General features: G+C 47.7%; 1 protein-coding gene across 1 annotated transcript in view; it reads right to left on the reverse strand.

Moving 5' to 3' along the window:
* LOC145359946 (myosin-7B-like) overlaps window positions 1-15,284 on the reverse strand; it is a 90,850-nt gene extending 75,566 nt beyond the window's left edge. The window contains exons 1-6 of the mRNA XM_080214831.1: window positions 15,149-15,284; window positions 11,957-12,060; window positions 8,430-8,573; window positions 7,200-7,356; window positions 5,948-5,975; window positions 5,218-5,314 (exon numbers count right to left, since the gene is read on the reverse strand). Coding sequence (XP_080070957.1) covers window positions 5,218-5,314; window positions 5,948-5,975; window positions 7,200-7,356; window positions 8,430-8,573; window positions 11,957-12,060; window positions 15,149-15,248 — 630 coding nt within the window. The 5' untranslated portion in view covers window positions 15,249-15,284. The remainder of the gene's footprint in view (window positions 1-5,217; window positions 5,315-5,947; window positions 5,976-7,199; window positions 7,357-8,429; window positions 8,574-11,956; window positions 12,061-15,148) is intronic.
* Between the last annotated feature and the right edge of the window lie 8,278 nt (window positions 15,285-23,562).

A 23,562-nucleotide genomic window follows, 5' to 3' on the forward strand; every position in this document is an offset into this window, starting at 1 on the left:
GTGTACGGGAATGTAATCCGGAGTGTGTACGGGAATGTAATCCGGAGTGTGTACGGGAATGTAATCCGGAGCGTGTACAGGAATGTAATCCGGAGTGTGTACGGGAATGTAATCCGGAGTGTGTACGGGAATGTAATCCGGAGTGTGTACGGGAATGTAATCCGGAGCGTGTACAGGAATGTAATCCGGAGTGTGTACGGGAATGTATCAGTGTACAGGAATGTAATCCGGAGCGTGTACGGGAATGTAGTTCGGAGTGTGTAGGGGAATGTAGTTCGGAGTGTGTACAGGAATGTAATCCGGAGCGTGTACGGGAATGTAATCCGGAGCGTGTACGGGAATGTAATCCGGAGCGTGTACGGGAATGTAATCCGGAGCGTGTACGGGAATGTAATCCGGAGCGTGTACGGGAATGTAATCCGGAGCGTGTACAGAAATGTAATCCAGAGTGTGTACGGGAATGTATCAGTGTACAGGAATGTAATCCGGAGCGTGTATGGGAATGTAGTTCGGAGTGTGTACGGGAATGTAGTTCGGAGTGTGTACGGGAATGTAGTTCGGAGTGTGTACGGGAATGTAGTTCGGAGTGTGTACGGGAATGTAATCCGGAGCGTGTACAGGAATGTAATCCGGAGCGTGTACAGAAATGTAATCCGGAGTGTGTACAGGAATGTAGTTCGGAGCGTGTACGGGAATGTAGTTCGGAGGGTGTACGGGAATGTAGTTCGGAGTGTGTACGGGAATGTAGTTCGGAGGGTGTACAGGAATGTAATCCGGAGTGTGTACGGGAATGTAGTTCGGAGCGTGTACGGGAATGTAATCCGGAGCGTGTACAGGAATGTAGTTCGGAGGGTGTACGGGAATGTAGTTCGGAGTGTGTACGGGAATGTAGTTCGGAGTGTGTACGGGAATGTAGTTCGGAGTGTGTACGGGAATGTAGTTCGGAGGGTGTACAGGAATGTAGTTCGGAGGGTGTACGGGAATGTAGTTCGGAGGGTGTACGGGAATGTAGTTCGGAGTGTGTACGGGAATGTAGTTCGGAGTGTGTACGGGAATGTAGTTCGGAGCGTGTACGGGAATGTAGTTCGGAGCGTGTACGGGAATGTAGTTCGGAGGGTGTACAGGAATGTAGTTCGGAGGGTGTACGGGAATGTAGTTCGGAGTGTGTACGGGAATGTAGTTCGGAGCGTGTACGGGAATGTAATCCGGAGCGTGTACAGGAATGTAGTTCGGAGGGTGTACGGGAATGTAGTTCGGAGTGTGTACGGGAATGTAGTTCGGAGCGTGTACGGGAATGTAGTTCGGAGTGTGTACGGGAATGTAATCCGGAGCGTGTACAGGAATGTAATCCGGAGTGTGTACAGGAATGTAGTTCGGAGCGTGTACGGGAATGTAGTTCGGAGTGTGTACGGGAATGTAATCCGGAGTGTGTACAGGAATGTAGTTCGGAGTGTGTACGGGAATGTAATCCGGAGCGTGTACAGGAATGTAATCCGGAGTGTGTACAGGAATGTAGTTCGGAGCGTGTACGGGAATGTAGTTCGGAGTGTGTACGGGAATGTAATCCGGAGCGTGTACGGGAATGTAATCCGGAGCGTGTACAGAAATGTAATCCGGAGCGTGTACGGGAATGTAATCCGGAGCGTGTACGGGAATGTAATCCGGAGCGTGTACGGGAATGTAGTTCGGAGTGTGTACGGGAATGTAATCCGGAGCGTGTACGGGAATGTAATCCGGAGCGTGTACGGGAATGTAATCCGGAGTGTGTACGGGAATGTAGTTCGGAGTGTGTACGGGAATGTAATCCAGAGCGTGTATGGGAATGTAATCCGGAGCGTGTACGGGAATGTAATCCGGAGCGTGTACAGGAATGTAATCCGGAGTGTGTACGGGAATGTATCAGTGTACGGGAATGTAGTTCGGAGTGTGTACGGGAATGTAGTTCGGAGCGTGTACGGGAATGTAGTTCGGAGCGTGTACGGGAATGTAGTTCGGAGGGTGTACGGGAATGTAGTTCGGAGGGTGTACGGGAATGTAGTTCGGAGTGTTTACGGGAATGTAGTTCGGAGGGTGTACGGGAATGTAGTTCGGAGGGTGTACGGGAATGTAGTTCGGAGTGTGTACGGGAATGTAGTTCGGAGCGTGTACGGGAATGTAGTTCGGAGGGTGTACGGGAATGTAGTTCGGAGGGTGTACGGGAATGTAGTTCGGAGTGTGTACGGGAATGTAGTTCGGAGGGTGTACGGGAATGTATCAGTGTACAGGAATGTAATCCGGAGGGTGTACGGGAATGTATCAGTGTACAGGAATGTAATCCGGAGGGTGTACGGGAATGTAGTTCGGAGTGTGTACGGGAATGTAGTTCGGAGCGTGTACGGGAATGTAGTTCGGAGCGTGTACGGGAATGTAGTTCGGAGCGTGTACGGGAATGTAGTTCAGAGGGTGTACGGGAATGTAGTTCGGAGGGTGTACGGGAATGTAGTTCGGAGTGTGTACGGGAATGTAGTTCGGAGGGTGTACGGGAATGTAGTTCGGAGTGTGTACGGGAATGTATCAGTGTACAGGAATGTAATCCGGAGGGTGTACGGGAATGTAGTTCGGAGTGTGTACGGGAATGTAATCCGGAGCGTGTACGGGAATGTAGTTCGGAGCGTGTACAGGAATGTAGTTCGGAGTGTGTACGGGAATGTAGTTCGGAGTGTGTACGGGAATGTAGTTCGGAGCGTGTACGGGAATGTAGTTCGGAGCGTGTACGGGAATGTAGTTCGGAGCGTGTACGGGAATGTAGTTCGGAGCGTGTACGGGAATGTAGTTCGGAGCGTGTACGGGAATGTAGTTCGGAGCGTGTACGGGAATGTAGTTCGGAGGGTGTACGGGAATGTAGTTCGGAGTGTGTACGGGAATGTAGTTCGGAGTGTGTACGGGAATGTAATCCGGAGCGTGTACAGGAATGTAATCCGGAGCGTGTACGGGAATGTATCAGTGTACAGGAATGTAATCCGGAGCGTATACGGGAATGTAATCCGGAGCGTGTACAGAAATGTAATCCGGAGCGTGTACGGGAATGTAGTTCGGAGGGTGTACGGGAATGTAGTTCGGAGTGTGTACGGGAATGTAATCCGGAGCGTGTACAGAAATGTAATCCGGAGCGTGTACGGGAATGTAGTTCGGAGTGTGTACGGGAATGTAGTTCGGAGCGTGTACGGGAATGTAGTTCGGAGGGTGTACGGGAATGTAGTTCGGAGTGTGTACGGGAATGTAGTTCGGAGTGTGTACGGGAATGTAATCCGGAGCGTGTACAGGAATGTAATCCGGTGCGTGTACAGAAATGTAATCCGGAGCGTGTACGGGAATGTAGTTCGGAGCGTGTACGGGAATGTAATCCGGAGCGTGTACAGGAATGTAATCCGGTGCGTGTACAGAAATGTAATCCGGAGCGTGTACGGGAATGTAGTTCGGAGCGTGTACGGGAATGTAGTTCGGAGTGTGTACGGGAATGTAATCCGGAGCGTGTACGGGAATGTAATCCGGAGCGTGTACGGGAATGTAGTTCGGAGTGTGTACAGGAATGTAGTTCGGAGCGTGTACGGGAATGTAGTTCGGAGCGTGTACGGGAATGTAGTTCGGAGCGTGTACGGGAATGTAGTTCGGAGCGTGTACGGGAATGTAGTTCGGAGCGTGTACGGGAATGTAGTTCGGAGCGTGTACGGGAATGTAGTTCGGAGCGTGTATGGGAATGTAGTTCGGAGGGTGTTCGGGAATGTAGTTCGGAGTGTGTACGGGAATGTAGTTCGGAGGGTGTACGGGAATGTAGTTCGGAGTGTGTACGGGAATGTAGTTCGGAGTGTGTACGGGAATGTAGTTCGGAGGGTGTACGGGAATGTAGTTCGGAGTGTGTACGGGAATGTAGTTCGGAGCGTGTACGGGAATGTAGTTCGGAGCGTGTACGGGAATGTAGTTCGGAGGGTGTACGGGAATGTAGTTCGGAGTGTGTACGGGAATGTAGTTCGGAGTGTGTACGGGAATGTAGTTCGGAGGGTGTACGGGAATGTAGTTCGGAGTGTGTACGGGAATGTAGTTCGGAGCGTGTACGGGAATGTAGTTCGGAGCGTGTACGGGAATGTAGTTCGGAGGGTGTACGGGAATGTAGTTCGGAGTGTGTACGGGAATGTAGTTCGGAGTGTGTACGGGAATGTAGTTCGGAGGGTGTACGGGAATGTAGTTCGGAGCGTGTACGGGAATGTAATCCGGAGCGTGTACGGGAATGTAGTTCGGAGCGTGTACGGGAATGTAGTTCGGAGGGTGTACGGGAATGTAGTTCGGAGGGTGTACGGGAATGTAGTTCGGAGGGTGTACGGGAATGTAGTTCGGAGTGTGTACGGGAATGTAGTTCGCAGCGTGTACGGGAATGTAGTTCGGAGGGTGTACGGGAATGTAGTTCGGAGTGTGTACGGGAATGTAATCCGGAGTGTGTACAGGAATGTAGTTCGGAGCGTGTACGGGAATGTAGTTCGGAGTGTGTACGGGAATGTAATCCGGAGTGTGTACAGGAATGTAGTTCGGAGTGTGTACGGGAATGTAATCCGGAGCGTGTACAGGAATGTAATCCGGAGTGTGTACAGGAATGTAGTTCGGAGGGTGTACGGGAATGTAGTTCGGAGCGTGTACGGGAATGTAGTTCGGAGCGTGTACGGGAATGTAGTTCGGAGCGTGTACGGGAATGTAGTTCGGAGCGTGTACGGGAATGTAGTTCGGAGTGTGTACGGGAATGTAGTTCGGAGCGTGTTCGGGAATGTAGTTCGGAGCGTGTACGGGAATGTAGTTCGGAGCGTGTACGGGAATGTAGTTCGGAGTGTGTACGGGAATGTAGTTCGGAGTGTGTACGGGAATGTAGTTCGGAGTGTGTACGGGAATGTAGTTCGGAGTGTGTACGGGAATGTAGTTCGGAGCGTGTACGGGAATGTAGTTCGGAGTGTGTACGGGAATGTAGTTCGGAGCGTGTACGGGAATGTAGTTCGGAGCGTGTACGGGAATGTAGTTCGGAGCGTGTACGGGAATGTAGTTCGGAGCGTGTACGGGAATGTAGTTCGGAGGGTGTACGGGAATGTAGTTCGGAGTGTGTACGGGAATGTAGTTCGGAGTGTGTACGGGAATGTAGTTCGGAGTGTGTACGGGAATGTAGTTCGGAGTGTGTACAGGAACATATCAATTTCTTACTGTCTTCTTCGCTGATGTCTCTCCGTGAGCAGCAATGATGGCGAAATATTGGATCACCCTTTTTGTGTTCACTGTTTTCCCGGCACCTGATTCACCCCTGTGTAAATAACACAGATTACAAAACACTGACAGAGACAGACCCATCCCCACAGACAGACCCTACCCTGGAGAGACTGTACCCCAGAGAGACCTTATCCCAGAGAGACCCTACCCCAGAGAGACTCTACACTCACAGAGACCTACTCCAGAGAGGCGGAACTCAGAGAGACCCTCCCACACACAGAGAGTGGTTTGGTATCTCTCTGATTGGACACGAAGCCTCTCTCTGATTGGACACAAAGCCTCTCTCTGATTGGACACAAAGCCTCTCTCTGATTGGATGTGAAGCCTCTCTCTGATTGGACACAAAGCCTCTCTCTGATTGGACACAAAGCCTCTCTCTGATTGGACACAAAGCCTCTCTCTGATTGGATGTGAAGCCTCTCTCTGATTGGACACAAAGCCTCTCTCTGATTGGACACAAAGCCTCTCTCTGATTGGACATGAAGCCTCTCTCTGATTGGACACAAAGCCTCTCTCTGATTGGACATGAAGCCTCTCTCTGATTGGACACAAAGCCTCTCTCTGATTGGACGTGAAGCCTCACTCTGTTCCCAGAGACTATTTCAAACTGAAAGTTTAATGACGCTGAGAATAATATTTCACAGTTAGGGATTCTCAGGGTACTTACGTGATCAGCATGGACTGGTTCTCACGATCTGGAATCAAACAGAACATTGATTCAGAAAACTTTCAAACCTTTCCATATAAACACTCAATAATGATGGTGCCGAGCTCGATAGGGTGGGTGTGGAAAAGGACAAAGGACTCAACAGGGTTTGTGTTGGTGTTTGTGTTGGTGTTTGTGTTGGGGTGTGTGTTGGGATGTGTGTTGGGGTGTATGGTGGGGTTTGTGTGTTGGGGTGTGTGTTAGGGTTTGTGTTAGGGTTTGTGTTGGAGTTTGTGTTGGGCTACGTGTTGGGGTGCGTGTTGGGGTACGTGTTGGGGTGCGTGTTGGGGTACGTGTTGGGGTGCGTGTTGGGGTGCGTGTTGGACTATGTGGTGGAATGTGTGTGTTGGGGGGTGTTGGGGTGTGTGTTGAGGTGAGTGTGGGGTGTGTGGTAGGGTGCGTGTTGGGGTGCGTGTTGGGGTGCGTGTTGGGGTGTGTGATGGGGTGCGTGTTGGGGTGCGTGTTGGGGTGCGTGTTGGGGTACGTGTTGGGGTGCGTGTTGGGCTACGTGTTGGGGTGTGTGTTGGGGTGCGTGTTGGGGTGCGTGTTGGGGTGTGTGTTGGGGTACGTGTTGGGGTGTGTGTTGGGGTACGTGTTGGGGTGCGTGTTGGGGTGCGTGTTGGGGTGCGTGTTGGACTATGTGGTGGAATGTGTGTGTTGGGGGGTGTTGGGGTGTGTGTTGAGGTGAGTGTGGGGTGTGTGGTAGGGTGTGTGATGGGGTGCGTGTTGGGCTGTGTGTGTGTGTTTTGGGGTGTGTGTTGGGTATGTGATGGGGTGTGTGTGTGGGAGGGGTTGGGGTGTGTAGTGGGGTGCGTGGGTGTATGTGTGTTGGGGTTTGTGTTAGGGTACGTGGGGGGGTGTATGTGTGTGTGCGTGTTGGGGTGTGTGTTGGAGTGTGTGTGTGTGTGTGCGTATTGGGGTGTGTGTTGGGGTATGTGGTGGGGTGTGTGGTGGGGTGTGTGGGGGTGGGGCGCGTGTTGCGGTGCGTGTTGGCATGCATGTTGGAGTGCGTGTTGGGGTCTATGTGTGTGGGGGTGGGGCTGATTTGTTAAACCCCTCTTGACCCACAAGCTGTGCCTCCCTAAGACCTCTGGGAAACATGGAGCCTGAGTTAAGATGGCCTCACACTGACTGATAACAAATGACAAACTTCTCCTTTTTACTCAGAGTTGGGACGTCGCTCTGATCATTAACCGTGTTGCACTGGACTTACTGCTCAACATTTCGAAATAGGCATTATCGGCGATGGAGTAGATATGTGGGGGGGCCTCGCTCCTCCGTTTGCGTTTATAGGCTGTCACCACGGTTGGTGTGTACACAGGGAGCCACTTGTAAGGATTCACGGACACACAAAATAATCCCGAGTAAGTCTGCAAAGAAATCGGTGTCTCTGTTAATCCAGATAACTCAGCAGACCCCTCTCATTGACACTCACTGACCAACATCCTGGGGCAGAGAAGATCATCTCCCAGCCTTCCCTTCATAGGAAACATTTGCCAAAGTAACAATAACATTCAACATTAAACTGCACAGATAAACAGCAAGATTCAGAAAGATTCCTCTGCTGAGTTTCAGTCCATCGTTTTACTTTCTCATCTTCAATCCTCCAGCAAGAGACATTTGTAATTTTTAAATTTCAGCTGTAGTTTCTGAATCAGGTGTTAAATAAATGGGTGACACAGTGGTTAGCACTGCTACCTCACAGCGCCAGGGACCCAGGTTCAATTCCCAGCTTGGGTCACTGTCTGTGTGGAGTCTGCACATTCTCCCCGTGTCTGCGTGGGCTTCCTCCGGATGCTCCGGTTTCCTCCCGCAGTCCAAAGATGTGTGGGTTAGATTGATTGGCCGTCTAAATTGCCCCTTAGTGTCAGGGGGATTAGCAGGGTAAATGTGTGGGGCGGCAGGTTAGAACCCTGGGTGGGATTGTGGTCAGTACAGACTGGATAGGCCGAGTGGCCTCCTTCCGTACTGTAGGATTCTATGAAAACAGAAACTGAATGGAAAAAGCAGACGGAAAAAAGGAAAGCATGAAACTGACCCCCCCCCCCAATCCTTTCCCCAGCTTCTCCCCCCACCCCCACCACGTCCAATCAACCTAACCCACACATCTTTGGACTGTGGGAGGAAACCGGAGTACCCAGAGGAAACCCATGCAGACATGGGGAGAATGTGCAAACTCCACACAGACAGTGACCCGAGCCGGGAATTGAACCCGGGACCCTGGAGCTGTGAAGCAGCAGTGCTAACCCACTCTGCTACTGTGCCAGAAGTGAGGCAGATTTATTTCCTTTCAGTTGAAAGTCCCCTCTCCAATCTGAATTTGAATTTTCTCTTTCTAATCCTTTAGCATTGTTTCTTCTTCATCTACTTTCCTTCTCTGCCCACAGCCGTGTAACAGAGTTATTGAGGTGTCTGTAGCTCTCACTATCTTTCTGCTACTTACATAGATGAGCCAGTTGGAGTATCTCTGTCTGAGGTTGTGGAGCACAGAAGCTTCATTCAGATGGGTCAGCATAGCAATGTCTTCAACCAACTCAAACTTAGGTGGGTTCATCTCCTGAGTGTCCCCTTCCTTCACAGTTACTTTCTAAAAGGGAGATATCGATTGATTTGATTTGATTTGATTTATTATTGATATACAGTGAAAAGTATTGTTTCTTGCAAACAAAGCAAACCATTCATAGAGAAGGAAAGGAGAGAGTGCAGAATGTAGTGTTACAGTCATAGCTCGGGTGTAGAGAAAGATCAACTTTAGTGTGAGGTAAGACCATTCAAACGTCTGACAGCAGCAGGGAAGAAGCTGTTCTTGAGTCGGTTGGTACATGACCTCAGACTTTTGTATCTTTTTCCCAATGGATAATAATTAAATCACAGCACATTGGAGAACAAATTCATTTCACACCGTATAAACACTGACAGGCATTGCTTGTTCAATCAGAGGATTGTATTTGAGAGAATGATGTGGAGATGCCGGCGTTGGACTGGGGTAAACACGGTAAAAAGTCTCATAACACAGGGTTAAAGTCCAACAGGTTTATTTGGTAGCACAAGCCACTAGCTTTCAGAGCACTGCTCCTTCATCAGGTGAGTAGGAGTTGCTTTCACAAGCGGGGCATATAAAGACTCAAACTCAATTTACAAGATAATGGTTGGAATGCGAGTCTTTACCCGTCTTAAAGGTACAGACAATGTGAATGGAGAGAGCGGTAAGCATAGGTTAAAGAGATGTGTATTGTCTCCAGACAGGACAGTTAGTGAGATGTTGCAAACCCAGGCAAGTCACGGGGGTTACAGATAGTGTGACATGAACCCAAGATCCCGGTTGAAGCCGTCCTCATGTGTGCGGAACTTGGCTATCAGTCTCTGCTCAGCGACTCTGCGCTGTCGTGTGTCGTGAAGGAGACAATACACATCTCTCTAACCTGTGCTTGGCCCTCTCCCCCTCACATTGTCTGTACCTTTAAGACTCGATTACCTGTAAAGACTCACATTCCAACCATTATTCTGTAAATTGAGTTTGTCTTTAAATGCCCTGTTTGTGAACAGAACTCCCGCTTACCTGATGAAGGAGCAGCGCTCTGAAAGCTACTGGCTGTGCTACCAAATAGACCTGTTGGACGTGGTGTGAGACTTCCTACCTTGAGAGAATGCCTAGAGTGTGAGTGTTGACTGACCAATGCAGCATCACTGCCAATCTCAGTCCTGTCTGTAACCTGACAGTAAACAAGCTACAGGAGTGGGATGGGGAACAGAAACTCCGATTTATTTATTCCCCTAATCAAGGAGCATGGAGACTAACTGGAAACATCCCCCCCCCCCCCACCACCACCACCACCACCCCCCCAAGGCCCAACCCTGCTTACAGTCAATCACATCAGCTGAATGGACAGGATTGAACCCAGATGCTTAGGGTGGGATTTTCCAGCTGCATCTGCCCCAAGGCCGGAAAATCCTGCCTGAGGTCAGCGGACCTCTGCATTGCCTGCCCCCCCACTCCAACTCCCATGACGGGCGGGACTGGAGATTCCGCTCGGACAGGCTTTCATGTCAGTTTGACTCAGTTTCTCACTGTTTCCAGCCTCAGGGAAGCTTAGAGATATTTTTTACCCTTTTCTGTTCCCCGCTGGGTGTCACCAGCTGGGCCAGCACTTATTACCCATCCCTGAGGGCACTTAAGAGGCAACCGCATTGCTGTGGAACCTGGAGTCACGTGTAGGCCAGACCGGGTAAGGCCGACAGATTTCCTTCCCTCAGGGACATTACTGAAACAGATGGGTTTTTTCAACAATGTTTTCGTGCTTATCAGGAGATTCTTAATTCCAGATTTTTATTCAGTTCACATTTCACCATCTACTGTGGTGGGATTTGAACCCAGGAAGTGTGAGAAAGGCTATTGAGAATGGATAAGGCACCAGGAGCAGAGGCACTGCTGATTATTGCCCAGTCTTCCTCAGACACAGGGCTGGTGCTGGAGGAGTGGGGAAATGAGGGTATTACACCCTCATTCACAAAGCAAGCCTCCAGGATTGAGGGTCTGTGCCTAATGCAGGAATACAGAGCACTCTGCCACATCCCAGCCAGGATCAACCAACTCAACACTGACCTATCACCCACTAGCTTAACAACAACGTTTTAAGGAATTATTGGCTTTGGTCAAGTTTTGCCCCCTCTCTAGTCGGGCCATCCACACACTGAATGAGAAATTCCTCCTGGATACACGCAACAAATTTCTCTCCATCCAACCCTCTAATACTATGGCTGTCCCAGTCAATATTGGGAAAGTTAAAATCCCCGACCATCACCATCCTATTTTTCTTGGAGCTCTCTGTAACCTCCTTACCTATTTGAGATTGGGACTGTTCTGCTTGGACAGAAGGCGGCTGAGAGGGGATTTGGTAAAGTCACGAGGGGGCTGGACAGAGCAGATAGAGAGAAACAATCCCGTCTCATAAAAGGATCGAGAATGAGAGGGCACAGACTTAAAACGATTTGAAAAAGAAGCAAATGTGATGCGAGAGAAAGCTTTTTCACACCGCGAGTAGTTGGGTTCTGGAATATTCTACCTGGAAGTCTGGTGGTTCAATTAGCTTTCAAGAGGGCACTGGACTTGAATCGAAGCCATGTGTAGGGATAGGGGGAACAAGGCAGGGGGATGGCGCTAAACCATGATGCCCGTTTACAGACCCAAATACGATGGACCAAATGGCCTCCTTCTGCATTATAACAATTTTTAATTCCGTGATATGAAGGCACAGGCACCAGTGGAAGGGTGTGGGTAATCAGAGATGGATAAACCCTAGAGTGGGGAGCGCAGAGATGCCAGAGGATAATCGGACTGGAGGAAATCACAGAGCTGGAGCAAAGGCAGCACGGTGACACAGTGGGTTTGTGCTGCTGCCTCACAGCGCCAGGGACCCGGGTTCGATTCCCAGCTCGGGTCACTGTCTGTGTGGAGTCTGCACATTCTCCCTGTGTCTGCGTGGGTTCCCTCCGGGTGCTCCGGTTTCCTCCCACAGTCCGAAAGGCGTGCTGGTTAGGTACATTGGCCGTGGTAAAATCTCCCTCGGTGTATCCAAACAGGCGCCGGAGTGCGGCAAGTAGGGGATTTCCACAGTAACTTCATTGCAGTGTTAATGTAAGCTGACTTGCGACACTAATAAGTAAACTTTAGAAAGCTCACGGAGGGGTTTGACTGCAAGGATGATTATTTTAAACCGGGCTAGTGTAGGTCAGTGAGCACAGGAGTGACGCCTATCTCTGGCTCGCTGCCACGAATGATTCAGAAAAGCAGAGTTTGATTTGTTTGGTTCAGTGAGAGGTGACCTGGTGAAGTCAGATTGCTCACCCCTCGCGAGGCCTGAAGAAACTGTGTCGAAATGTGACAGTAGAATATAACTGGAGTGAAACATTCCTCACATGAAACAAATTCTAACAGCGCGATTCGATAAAACACTCGGATTTCTCACCTACCTCTCCAGCGACTGTCTCTGCGATGATTTTCCCATCACCGCGTTCCTTTATCTCAGCCTCAATGTAAACTTCCTTCTTGTCAGGGACCCAGACTTTCTTTTTACCTTTCAAATGATGAGATGCAGAAAAGACATTTGAAAAACGTTTCGCCGCATCGCGCCCGAGCTGCAAAAAGCAGTTAAAGCATTGGCCACCCCAGACATCACCCCACCGTCACAACATATCTGTCCCCCCCATATCCACCCACACCCCCCACTACCCAGACTGATCACGACCCTTTGCCCCATTCTCCCCCCCCACTGATCGCCCACAGAATGGCAGCAAACCCCCCTACCGCCAACAAGAGATCTATCTAGCCCACCTTCTCCTCTCTCCCCCCACTAGAGAATGATCAGGCCTCCCTCCTCCCCCACACCCCCCTCCCCCCCAACCCCCAGAGATCCATCTGACCTATCTCATAGAGGTCATGGAGTCACAGAGGTTTGCAGCATGGAAACAGGCCCTTCAGCCCAACCTAAAAGTAGGGAGGTCTTGCTGCGGCTGTATAGGGCATTGGTGAGGCCGCAGCTGGAGTACTGTGTGCAGTTTTGGGCGCCGTACTTACGCAAGGATATCTTGGCCCTGGAGGGAGTGCAGAGGAGGTTTACTAGGCTGATGCCGGAGTTGAGGGGGTTGAGCTATGAGGAGAGGCTGAATAAACTAGGCTTGTACTCGTTAGAGTTTAGAAGAATGAGGGGAGATCTCATTGAGACGTATAAGATGATGAATGGGATGGATAGGATAGAGGTGGAGAGGCTCTTCCCGCTCAAAAAAGACAGTAGGACTAGGGGGCACAGCCTCAGGATAAAGGGGGGGCAGTTTAGAACGGAGTTGAGGAGGAACTTCTTCACTCAAAGGGTGGTGAATCTCTGGAATTCTCTGCCCGTTGAAGTGGTGGAGGCTGCCTCGCTAAATATTTTTAAGAAGCGGGTTGATGGGTTCTTGATAAGAAAGGGGATTAAGGGTTATGGGGAGAGGGCGGGAAAGTGGAACTGAGCCACGACAGATCAGCCATGATCTTATTGAATGGCGGGGCAGGCTCGAAGGGCTGGATGGCCTACTCCTGCTCCTATTTCTTATGTTCTTATGTTTATGGAACACTTCAGCACACGGTTTGGTTCTAGTTCTGCTGTTCCCCATGGATTACTCGGAATCTATCAGCTCAATGGCTGCCCACTTTACAGAGTAACTTGGGATGTGGCGTGGAGCTGGGAAATGGAGATATGTGGCACTGAGGCTAAATTCAACTCCAACCTCCAACAGGCAAGTGACAGCCATAGCCCACCGACACAGGACCCCCAACCCAGGGAACCCTCCACCCACCCGCCATGGACAGGGAACCCCCATATGGACACAGGGCCCTCAACCCAGGGCTCGTCCACTGACGTGGGACCCCCAACCCAGGCATCCACACCACCGCACAGACACGGGACCCCCAAACCCGGGAACCACTGTCCCCCAACATGGATATAGATCTACCCCAACCCAGGAAACTCCCCCATATGGGCACAGGGCCCTCAACCCAGGGCTCCTCCCCCAAAACATGGGACCCCCACCCCCACACAGACACAGGACCCCCAACCCAGGGAAATTCCCCCCCACCCCAGCATGGATACAGATCCACCCCAACCCAGGGATCTCCCCCCTGCCATGGACAGATAACTCCCCATATGGACACAGGGCCTTCAACTCAGTGCTCCTCCCCCGACATGGTACCGCCCCCCCCAACCCAGGGACCCCCACCCACACACACAGGACCCCCAACCCAGGGAAATCCCCCCCCCCAATGAGGAGAATGTGCAAACTCCACACAGACAGTGACCCGAGCCAGGAATCGAACCAAGGTCCCTGGAGCTGTGAAGCAGCAGTGCTAACCCACTGTGCTATAGTTTTGATTAGGTTTAAGATTGTGATTGGAGTATATCACTTTCCAATGTAACAATGAATCCGTGGTTTTATGATCACTATTTCCTTGTGGATCTTTCATTACAATAGTATTAATTAACCCTACTTCATTACACAATAGCACATCTAAGATTGCTTTATCTCTTATTGGTTCTGCTTTAAGAAACTGTCACAAAAATATTCAATAACCTTTTCTTCTACGCTTGCCAATTTGATTGTCCCAGACGAAATGAAGATTAAAGTCACCAACAATTATTACATTGTCTTTGTTACAAGTCCCAATGATTTCTCACGTAATTGTTAGAGCTTCTACAAACTACTCATTGAATCATACAGTACAGAAGGGGTCCCTGATCCTGGCATACAACACAACTTTCAGGGCTCCTTGCAGTGGTTACAAAGAACAGTATTTATTTCCCATATGGACGAGAAGGTGGGAAAATGGAGTCAAAGGCTGAGATCACCCATGGTAGAGAAAGCTCAATGGGCCAGGTGGACTCTTCCTGCCCCTGTTTCCTGTGTGTTCCACAAGCTCCAGGGTAATTAAACAACATGAGGCTTGGACATATCCCTTTTGCTTGCTGAGCGTGGATCTCTGTGAATAAATATTTCTAACAGCAGAAAGCCTACGGGTCGGCTGATTATTTTAAACGGTTGTTAGTGTAGCTATCAGCACACTCAGGGTTATCCAGCAACTGTTGCCCAATCACAGAATCACCTCAAACTGTAGAGGTTTTGTTTTGTGTTTTGCAATTCATAGAATCATAGAATCTCTACAGTGCAGAAGGAGGCCATTCAGCCCATCGAGTCTGCATTGACTAGCAGTCTACCAGTTGTAGACTGATTGACTGTGACTGGTGGTGTGTCTGCTATGACCAGAACAATACACAGCAGCCGTGTTGAATAATGACCCCCCGCTGACAGCTACACACTAATGTGTCCCAGACTGTTCTCTTTTCCCATTGTGAAGATGGAAAGTTTGATTCTGTTCCTCTGCAGTTTGTTAACAAGCTCTTCAGTGAGCTTAACAGCGAGTTAAATGTCTTGCTGGCTCCTCTCCCAGGCCCCACCCTTCCTTCAGAACTTCCAGAGGCATTGGGTGACTGACACCCCATCTGAGCACATCATTCCCAATGTGTGTCTACACCCACCCTGGAGCCCAAAGGCAATGGAAAACCCAATTTGTCTTTACCGCTAGTTAAGGAATGATCAGGTGGTGCCTGCACCGTAAGCAGATAAAGAACTTACTGTCAAACGGAACATTCCGGATTTTCTTCAGCTGTGCTGAGCTCTTCCTCAGGTACGGAGCTGCCTCACCAAAGATTGACAAGTCCTCCTTCTTATCCATTTCCCCCAGGGGAGATGTGTGTGTGTGTGTGTTGGGGTGGGGTGATCTCACTCTGTGGAAGGAGAGAAAGAATATACAATGCAATCAGAGACTTGCTTCACACTGTTTGTGAAAAATATCCATGGAACCTGGGAGTCAGCCATTGGAACTTGTGGAAAATGTAACATTCCAGCTTGTGTCTGGGGTTCATAGATTCACAGAATCCTACAGTGCAGAAGGAGGCCATTCGGCCCATTGCGTCTGCACATATCACAATCCCACCCAGGCCCTATCCCCATAACTCTATACATTCACCCTAACTAATCCTCCTGACATTAAGCGACAATTTAGCATGGCCAATCCACCTAACCTGCACATCTTTGGACAGTGGGAGGAAACTGGAGCATCCGGAGGAAACCCACACAGACACGGGGAGAATGTGCAAACTCTGGACAGTTAATTGTGCAGTAATATTGGATGGGTGACAGTGAATTGGCAAGTAACATTACCTTTCTCCAAAGTTTTATTTCTGTTGAAGACAGTATGGGCTCCTGATTCACTATCACCTAGATTACCCACATACCAAACAGGAGGAGGAGTAGGCCATTCAGCCCCTTGAGCCTGGCCTGCCATTCTGTTTGTTTCACGTTCTACATCCCCACCCACCCCAGCTCCCCTTGCCTAATAAGAATCTATCTATCTCTACCTTTAAAATATTCAGTGACTTCACTTCCACCACCTTGTGACCAGATCAATTCCTGATACTACTGAACAGGAACACCCCAAAATGGAACTGTAGCTCGTAACAAACTCACACGGCTGTCAATTAGTTTCTAACAACAGTAAAAAAAACCTGAAAAGTTTAATTATAATACAATACTCCTTTACTCCCCTCTCTTAGCTCCACAAATATACACAGATTTCAAAGATAACCCTCCACTCTGAAACAAAAAGGCCATAGCCACTCAATTAACCTTTTGTGGATTTACGCTCAAATTTCCCCCAATATTTGTCACATGAACATTTCCAAATTCCACACTTGGAAAGACAAACAATGTTTTCCATCAGCTGTTTTGATAAAGCTGGTTTCCCAACAATCCTTTCAATCAAAACTTCATCTCCACTGTTTTAATAAGGATCCATCTCCAGGTTTTCCAACTTTCTTTTCAGGATCCTTTTGCCTTGAATGTTTTTACACAAACTCTAACAATTAATTATTTCACAATTATTTTAAATTATGTCTCAAGAACTGTAATGAGTTATCATAAGCCTTAGAACCACTTCTGATATCTTCTGGCTTCACACTAGCCAACTTCTTTTCAGCTGTTTGTCTTCACTGAACAGTATCCTTTTCTAGTTTCAGTTTCTTCTGTTTCTTTAACTTCAGGCTTTTTGGAAACTCTTCATCATTTCTCTACTTTCCTTAACTAGCAGTCCTTTAGCTTTCTGGCACTGTTTTTTTTAACCATTGTAAGGCTTTTCTTCTAACAAAGCTAAGTGGTTATTCCTTCTCCTGCTGCCTATCCACAGCTGCTATGAATTCAGTTAAAACATAATCACAGAAGACCTCCCTGCCTTAAAGATATCCCTGGTTACCAAGCTTTTATTCGCTTTTCATGCTGTAACCATCTCTAAGCAGAAAGATGCACAGTTTTAACTGAAACCATAACCCCCAAACATGCAACCACCTTTGTTTAACATGAATCTAATTATACATTTACCCTTTCTTACACAGAACCACTCACTTAAATCCACTTACGTCTATACCTCATTTCTAATATTTAACAATACAAATATAGATAATTTAAAACAATATTTTTTCCCCAACAGCCTTCTGAAGCAGAGATTTCTAATGCCAAACAACCCTCAGAGAAAAGAAATCTCCTCACCTCTGTCCGATAAGGGTGACCCCTAATTTTAAAATAGTGCCACTTTGTTCTGGACTCACCCAGAAAAGGAAACATTTGCTCAATGTCAACTTTGTCAATTATATTCTGGATCATATAAACTGCAATCAATTCACTATTTTAAACTCCTTTGGAAACAAGCCCACCCTGTCCAACCTTTCCTCTAAGACACCCTGCTCATTCCAGGTATTAATCTAATAAACCTCCTCTGACCATTCCCAGTACATTTATCCTTCATTAAGTAAACGGACCCAGACTGTACATTGGAATTGAGATGCGATTGACATTGGACCATACAAAGTAAAAACCATTCCCTTCATCAAATCATTGATATGCTTCCTGTTAGCTAACCAAACCTTTATCAATGCAAAGATGTTACCTCCCACACCACAAGTTCTTATTTTGTGTAGTAACCTTCAATGTGGCACTACATCAAATCCCTTTGCAAAATCCAAATACACCACATCTCCAGGTTCTCCTTCATCCACCTTGCTTGTTACTTCTTCAAAAAAATGCCAATAGATCAGTTAAACATGGTTTTCCTTTCGTAAATTTGTCTGATTGTGCATTATTATGATCTTAATATCCTGTATAGGGCCACACGGTGGCAGAGTGGTTAGCACTGCTACCTCACAGCACAAGGGACGTGGGTTCAATTCCTGGCTCCGATCACTGTCTGTGCAGAGTCTGTATGTTCTCCCCGTGTCTACGTGGGTTTCCTCTGGGTGCTCTGGTTTCCTCCCATAGTCCAAAAGACGCGCTGGTTAGGCGCACTGTCCATGCTAAGTTCTCCCTCAGTGTACCCAAACAGGCGCCGGAGTGTGGCTACTAGGGGATTTTCACAGTAACTTCATTGCAGTGTTAATGTAAGCCTGCTTGTGACACTAATAAATAAAATAGCTAACACACTCTGCTACTGGGTATAACATGCATGTATATAACACACTGTTACAGAATGTAACACATATTTAACATACTGTGTTGGTGGATATACCCATTATATGGTCAAATACTGTCACTGTATAGAACACACCAGAATATAGAGTGTTATAATAGAATGTGTTAATAAAATAAAATACAGCCGCGCCTATTAGTGAAAGCTCTGTGGGATAAATGAGAAAATTAGTTGCACAATGCAAAATGAGATTAAAAAGAGCCACAATCAATTACTTACCCTGTTGACAGACCCAACAAGTAAAACAATTATCAGGAATGTAACTGAGAGGTGATCCTCGCTATTAAATGCAGGCACATCAAAGGCTCCTGCGCTATTGGTCCCTATTTGTAGATAGATCTCAAAGCATTAGGAAGATTAAGAGGAAGGGAAACTTTCCAATGACTCACGGATCTTTCGGGGAATAGAAACAGAAGGAGACAACTGAATCATTGTTATTTTTAATGAAGATGTGAGCACGGAACAATGTGTCCAACCACAGGCTCAGAGAAACGGGGCCAAGAACCAACATTCCAGCAGCTCATTGGGTACCTGGACCCCTGTGAAACATGGGATACTGGCAAAATAGATGCTCCGTATTGAAATGTAAAAGATTAATTCCGGAGCCGGGAGACTTCGAGAACATGATGGATTGGGGAATTTGGGGCTGTTTTCCTTCGGGGAAGAGAGAGGAGATTTGACAGAGGTGCTCCAAATCAAGAGAAGTCTGGATAGAGTAGGAACTGTCCTCATTGGCAGAGAGCTAAGGGGACATCGATTTAAGGTCATTGATATGAGGAAAGATGTCATTACACAGCGAGTGGTTCGGGGCTGGAATGCACTGTCCGGCAGTGTGGTGGAGGGAGGGTGAATTGAGAAACTCAAGAAGCACCAGAAGACTAGCTCTTACACACAGCCTATATTGGCACGATGGAGCGAATGGCCTCCTTCTGTTTTGTAACCTTTCTATAATTCTATAATGTTTTCTTTCCGACCACGATAAAAAATTTCCACTTCACGATCTGCGCTGACAAAGGGTTAAACACACATTCAGATCTCTGCATAACGGGCAAACTGCAGTCAGGACCTTTCTAGCGGATCCCCTCCCCCCAACCTCACCCCCTCCCCCAACAGGGGAAGAGGGAGTCTCACTGTCAAAGTGAAAGTATCACTCTTCACCTCCTTTAATAAGAGGGAAACACTTAGCAAATAAACTGAGGAGGAGTGAAATGAGTCAGTCTGGATTGCTAAGAGCAAAGTCACAATGGAAGCAATGAATTTTGAAGAGGTGATTGAAGGATTGGGTAAGTGTGATGTGGGGGAGATGAAATATGTGAATGTTTGAGAAAGTGGGGGATAGAATCAGAGGCAAAATGGACTGACAGGTAGGGACAAAACAGAAGGAGAGGTTAGGAACGAGGAGGAAAAGCTCTGCAAGATCCTGGATGGTGTCATCATTCTTCACACTGGAACCAATGATTCAGGAACTGGAGCAATTGTGTTAAAATCTGCAGTTATAACAATTTGTGTGTTACAGCGAATAACACGGGCCACACTACATAGAGGAAGACAGAGAGAAGCTTGAAGGCGACTGGATAGTAAATAGTAAATTCAATTTGATACAACGAAATGTGAGGTGGGTCGTTTTGATAGGAAGATTAAGGGGACTGCATATTCCCAGAAAGGTCAGAAATTAACTGGGATTGTGGCCTTTTGAGTGGGTGCGGGTGAGCTGCCTTCTTGCAGTAGTGCAGGTACACCCACAGTGCTGTTAGGGAGGAATGAAGGGTTTATCATTTGAGGAGTGGTTGAGGAGTCTGGGCTTATACTCGATGAAGTTTAGAAGGATGAGGGGAGGAGTCTAATCAAAACTTACAGAACACTGTGAGGCCTGGATAGAATGGACATGGAGAGGATGGTTCCACTAGTAGGAGTGACTAGAACTCGAGGGCACAACCTCAGAGATGAGGAGGAATTTCTTCAGCCAGAGAGTGGGGAACCTGTGGAACTCTTTGCCGCAGAAGGCTGTGGAGGCCAGGTCAGTGAGGGTCTTTAAGACAGAGATAGATAGGTCCTTGATCAATGAGGGGATCACAGGTTATGGGGAAAAGGCAGGAGAATGGGGATGAAAAAGATATCAGCCACGATTGAATGGTGCAGCAGACTCAATGGGCCGAATGGCCTAATTCTGCTTCTATATCTTATGTTCTTATGGTTTTGTGAGGGATTTTGACCCAGCAGCAGTGAAGGAACAGTGAAATATTTCCAATTCAGGAAGGCACAGTGGCACAGTGGTTAGCACTGCTACTTCACAGCTCCAGAGTCCTGGGTTCAATTCCTGTCTAGGTCCACTGTCATTTTCATTTATATTAATGATTTGGATGAGAAGATAGGAGGCATGGTTAGCAAGTTTGCAGATGACACCAAGATTTATGGCACAGTGAAGAGTGAAGAAGGTTATCTACGATTGCAACAGGATCTTATTCAATTGGGCCAGTGGGCCGATGAATGTTAGATGGAACTTAGTTTAAATAAATGTGATGCATTTTGGTAGATCAAGTTGGGGCAGGACTTACTCAGTTAATGGTAGGGCTTTGGGGAGAGTTACAGAATAAAGAGATCTTGGAGTACAGGTTCCTTGAAAGTGAAGGCACCACAGAGTGGTGAAGAAGGCATTCGGCAAGCTTGGTTTCATTGGAACATTGAATGCAGGAGTTGGGATGTCTTGTTGAAGTTGTACAAGACATTGGTAAGGCCACACTTGGAATACTGTGTACAATTTTGGTCATCCTTTTGTAGAAAGATATCATTAAACTAGCTACCGGGACTTGATGGTTTGAGTTATAAGGAGAGGCTGGATAGACTGGGACTTTTTTCCCTGGACTGCAGAAGGCTTAGGAGTGATCTTATAGAGGTGTATAAAATAATGAGGGACATAGATAAGGTAGATAGATAGTCAATATCTTTTCCCAAAGGTAGGGGAGTCTAAAACTAGAGGGCATAGCTTTAAGGTGAGAGAGGAGGGATACAAAAGTGTCCAGAAAGGCAATTTATGGGGCACCTATGACTGTGTGGCCAAATTCCCCTCTAATTCGATTTTCAGGTTTGCTGATGACACCACCCTAATGGCTTGGATCGCAAACAAATGACAAGACAGAGTACAGGAATGAAAGAGAATTTGGTGAAGTGGTACAGCAACAATAATCTCTCCCTCAATGTCAACAGAATGAAGGAGATTGTCATCGATTTCGGCAAGCGTCGAGGAGAACATGCCCTTGTCTATATCAAAGTAAAAAAGGTTAAAAGGTTTTAGGTGTTGGTGGGTTTTTGATAGGAGAGGGGATTAAGGGTTATGGGGAGAGGGCAGGAAAGTGGAACTGAGACACGACAGATCAGCCATGATCTTATTGAATGGCAGGGCAGGCTCAAAGGGCTAGATGGCCTACTCCTGCTCCTATTTCTTATGTTCTTATGTTCTTATGTAGGTGCCAGATCCCCAACAACCTGTCCTGGTCCCCCCCATGCAGACGCTATAGTTAAGAAAGCCCACCAACGCCTCTACTTTCTCAGGAGACTAAGGAAATTTGGCATGTCAGCTACGACTCTCACCAACTTTTACAGATGCACCATAGAAAGCATTCTTTCTGGTTGTATCACAGCTTGGTATGGGCTCCTGCTCTGCCCAAGACCACAAGGAACTACAAAAGATTGTGAATGTAGCCCAATCCATCACACAAACCAGCCTCCCATTCACTGACTCTGTCTACACTTCCCGCTGCCTCAACAAAGCAGTCAGAATAATTAAGGACCCCACGCACCCCGGACATTCTCTCTTCCACCTTCTTCCATCGGGAAAAAGATACAAAAGTCTGAGGTCACGTACCAACCAACTCAAGGACAGCTTCTTCCCTGCTGCTGTCAGACTTTTGAATGGACCTACCTTGCATTAAGTTGATCTTTCTCTACACCCTAGCTATGACTGTAACACTACATTCTGCACTCTCTCCTTTCCTTCTCTATGAACGGTATGATTTGTCTGTATAGCACACAAGAAACAATACTTTTCACTGTATGTTAATACATGTGACAATAATAAATCAAATCAATAATAAATAAAGACTTGCATTCTAACCATTATTCTGTAAGTTGAGTTTGTCTTTATATGCCCTGTTTGTGAACACAACTCCCACTTACCTGATGAAGGAGCAGTGCTCCAAAAGCTAGTGACTTGTGCTACCAAATAAACCTGTTGGCCTTTAACCTGGTGTTACGAGACTTCTTACCATGATTACCCCAGTCCAATGTTGGCATCTCCACGTGGTAGCTTATCATAGAATCATAGAAACCCTAAAGTGCAGAAAGAGACCATTTGGCCCATCGAGTCTGCACTGACCACAATCCCACCCAGGCCCTACCCCCACATCCCTACATATCTTATCCACTAATCCCTCTAACCTACACACCTCAGGACACTAAGGGACAATTTAGCATGGCCAATCAACCTAACCCACACATCTTTGGACTGTGGGAGGAAACCAGAGCACCCCAAGGAAACCCACGCAGACACGAGGAGAATGTGCAAACTCCACACAGACAGTGACCCGAGCCGGGAATTGAACCCAGGTCCCTGGAGCTGTGAAGCAGCAGTGCTAACCACTGTGCTACCGTGCTGCAGTTTGATGCCTGTGCTGACATCATGTAAGGTGAACCTCATTGAGATCATGAATGGGCAAGGCAGGGGTTGTAGAGGTGGGCCTGCTTTGTGGAACACTGTCACTGGGAGGGCAAATGGTGCCTCACCCTCCACACGCACACATTGCAATGTCAGGGAGATACTAACAGGCCGTCTGCAATGACCTGTACCAAGGAGTTCTCCTTCAGGAGAGGAAGGAAAAGCTTACATTCACACAACACCTCTCATAGCCTGAGGTCCACAAGTGCTTCTCAGATAATTAAACACTTCTGTTTCAGGCCAATCAGTAATACTCAATGTCCATCAATAATCAACTACACAGTGGGAATTAGGAATCAATGTCTAAGATATTTTAAAATAGACGTAAAACATCACTCAGCATCCCCCAAGGCATCAACACTGGCTGGGTTCATGGAACAGAACTTCCATCACTCTTCAGTTACAGTGAAGAGAATTCTATACCAGATGTTGGTTAAACTACATATAAAGTGCAGTGAGCTGTTTGGGAACCACATACTGTTAAAATCATTACCTTCATAGAGCATATGGGGGCAGCAATGTGGCCCAGTGGTTAGCACTGCTGCCTCACAGCACCAGGGACCCAGGTTCAATTCCTGATTCTGATCAGAGTCTGCATGTTCTCCCCAAGTCTGTGTGAGTTTCCTCGGGGTGCTCTGAAAGACGTGCTGGTTAGATGATTTGGCCGTGCTAAATTCTCCCTCAGTGTACCTGAACAGGCGCTGGAGTGTGGCGGCCAGGGTGTTTTCACAGTAACTTCATTGCAGCGTTAATGTGAGTCCA

Source organism: Carcharhinus amblyrhynchos, chromosome 2 (genome assembly GCF_965287045.1).
Source record: "Carcharhinus amblyrhynchos chromosome 2, sCarAmb.v2.hapA, whole genome shotgun sequence".
Lineage (NCBI taxonomy): Eukaryota > Metazoa > Chordata > Chondrichthyes > Carcharhiniformes > Carcharhinidae > Carcharhinus > Carcharhinus amblyrhynchos.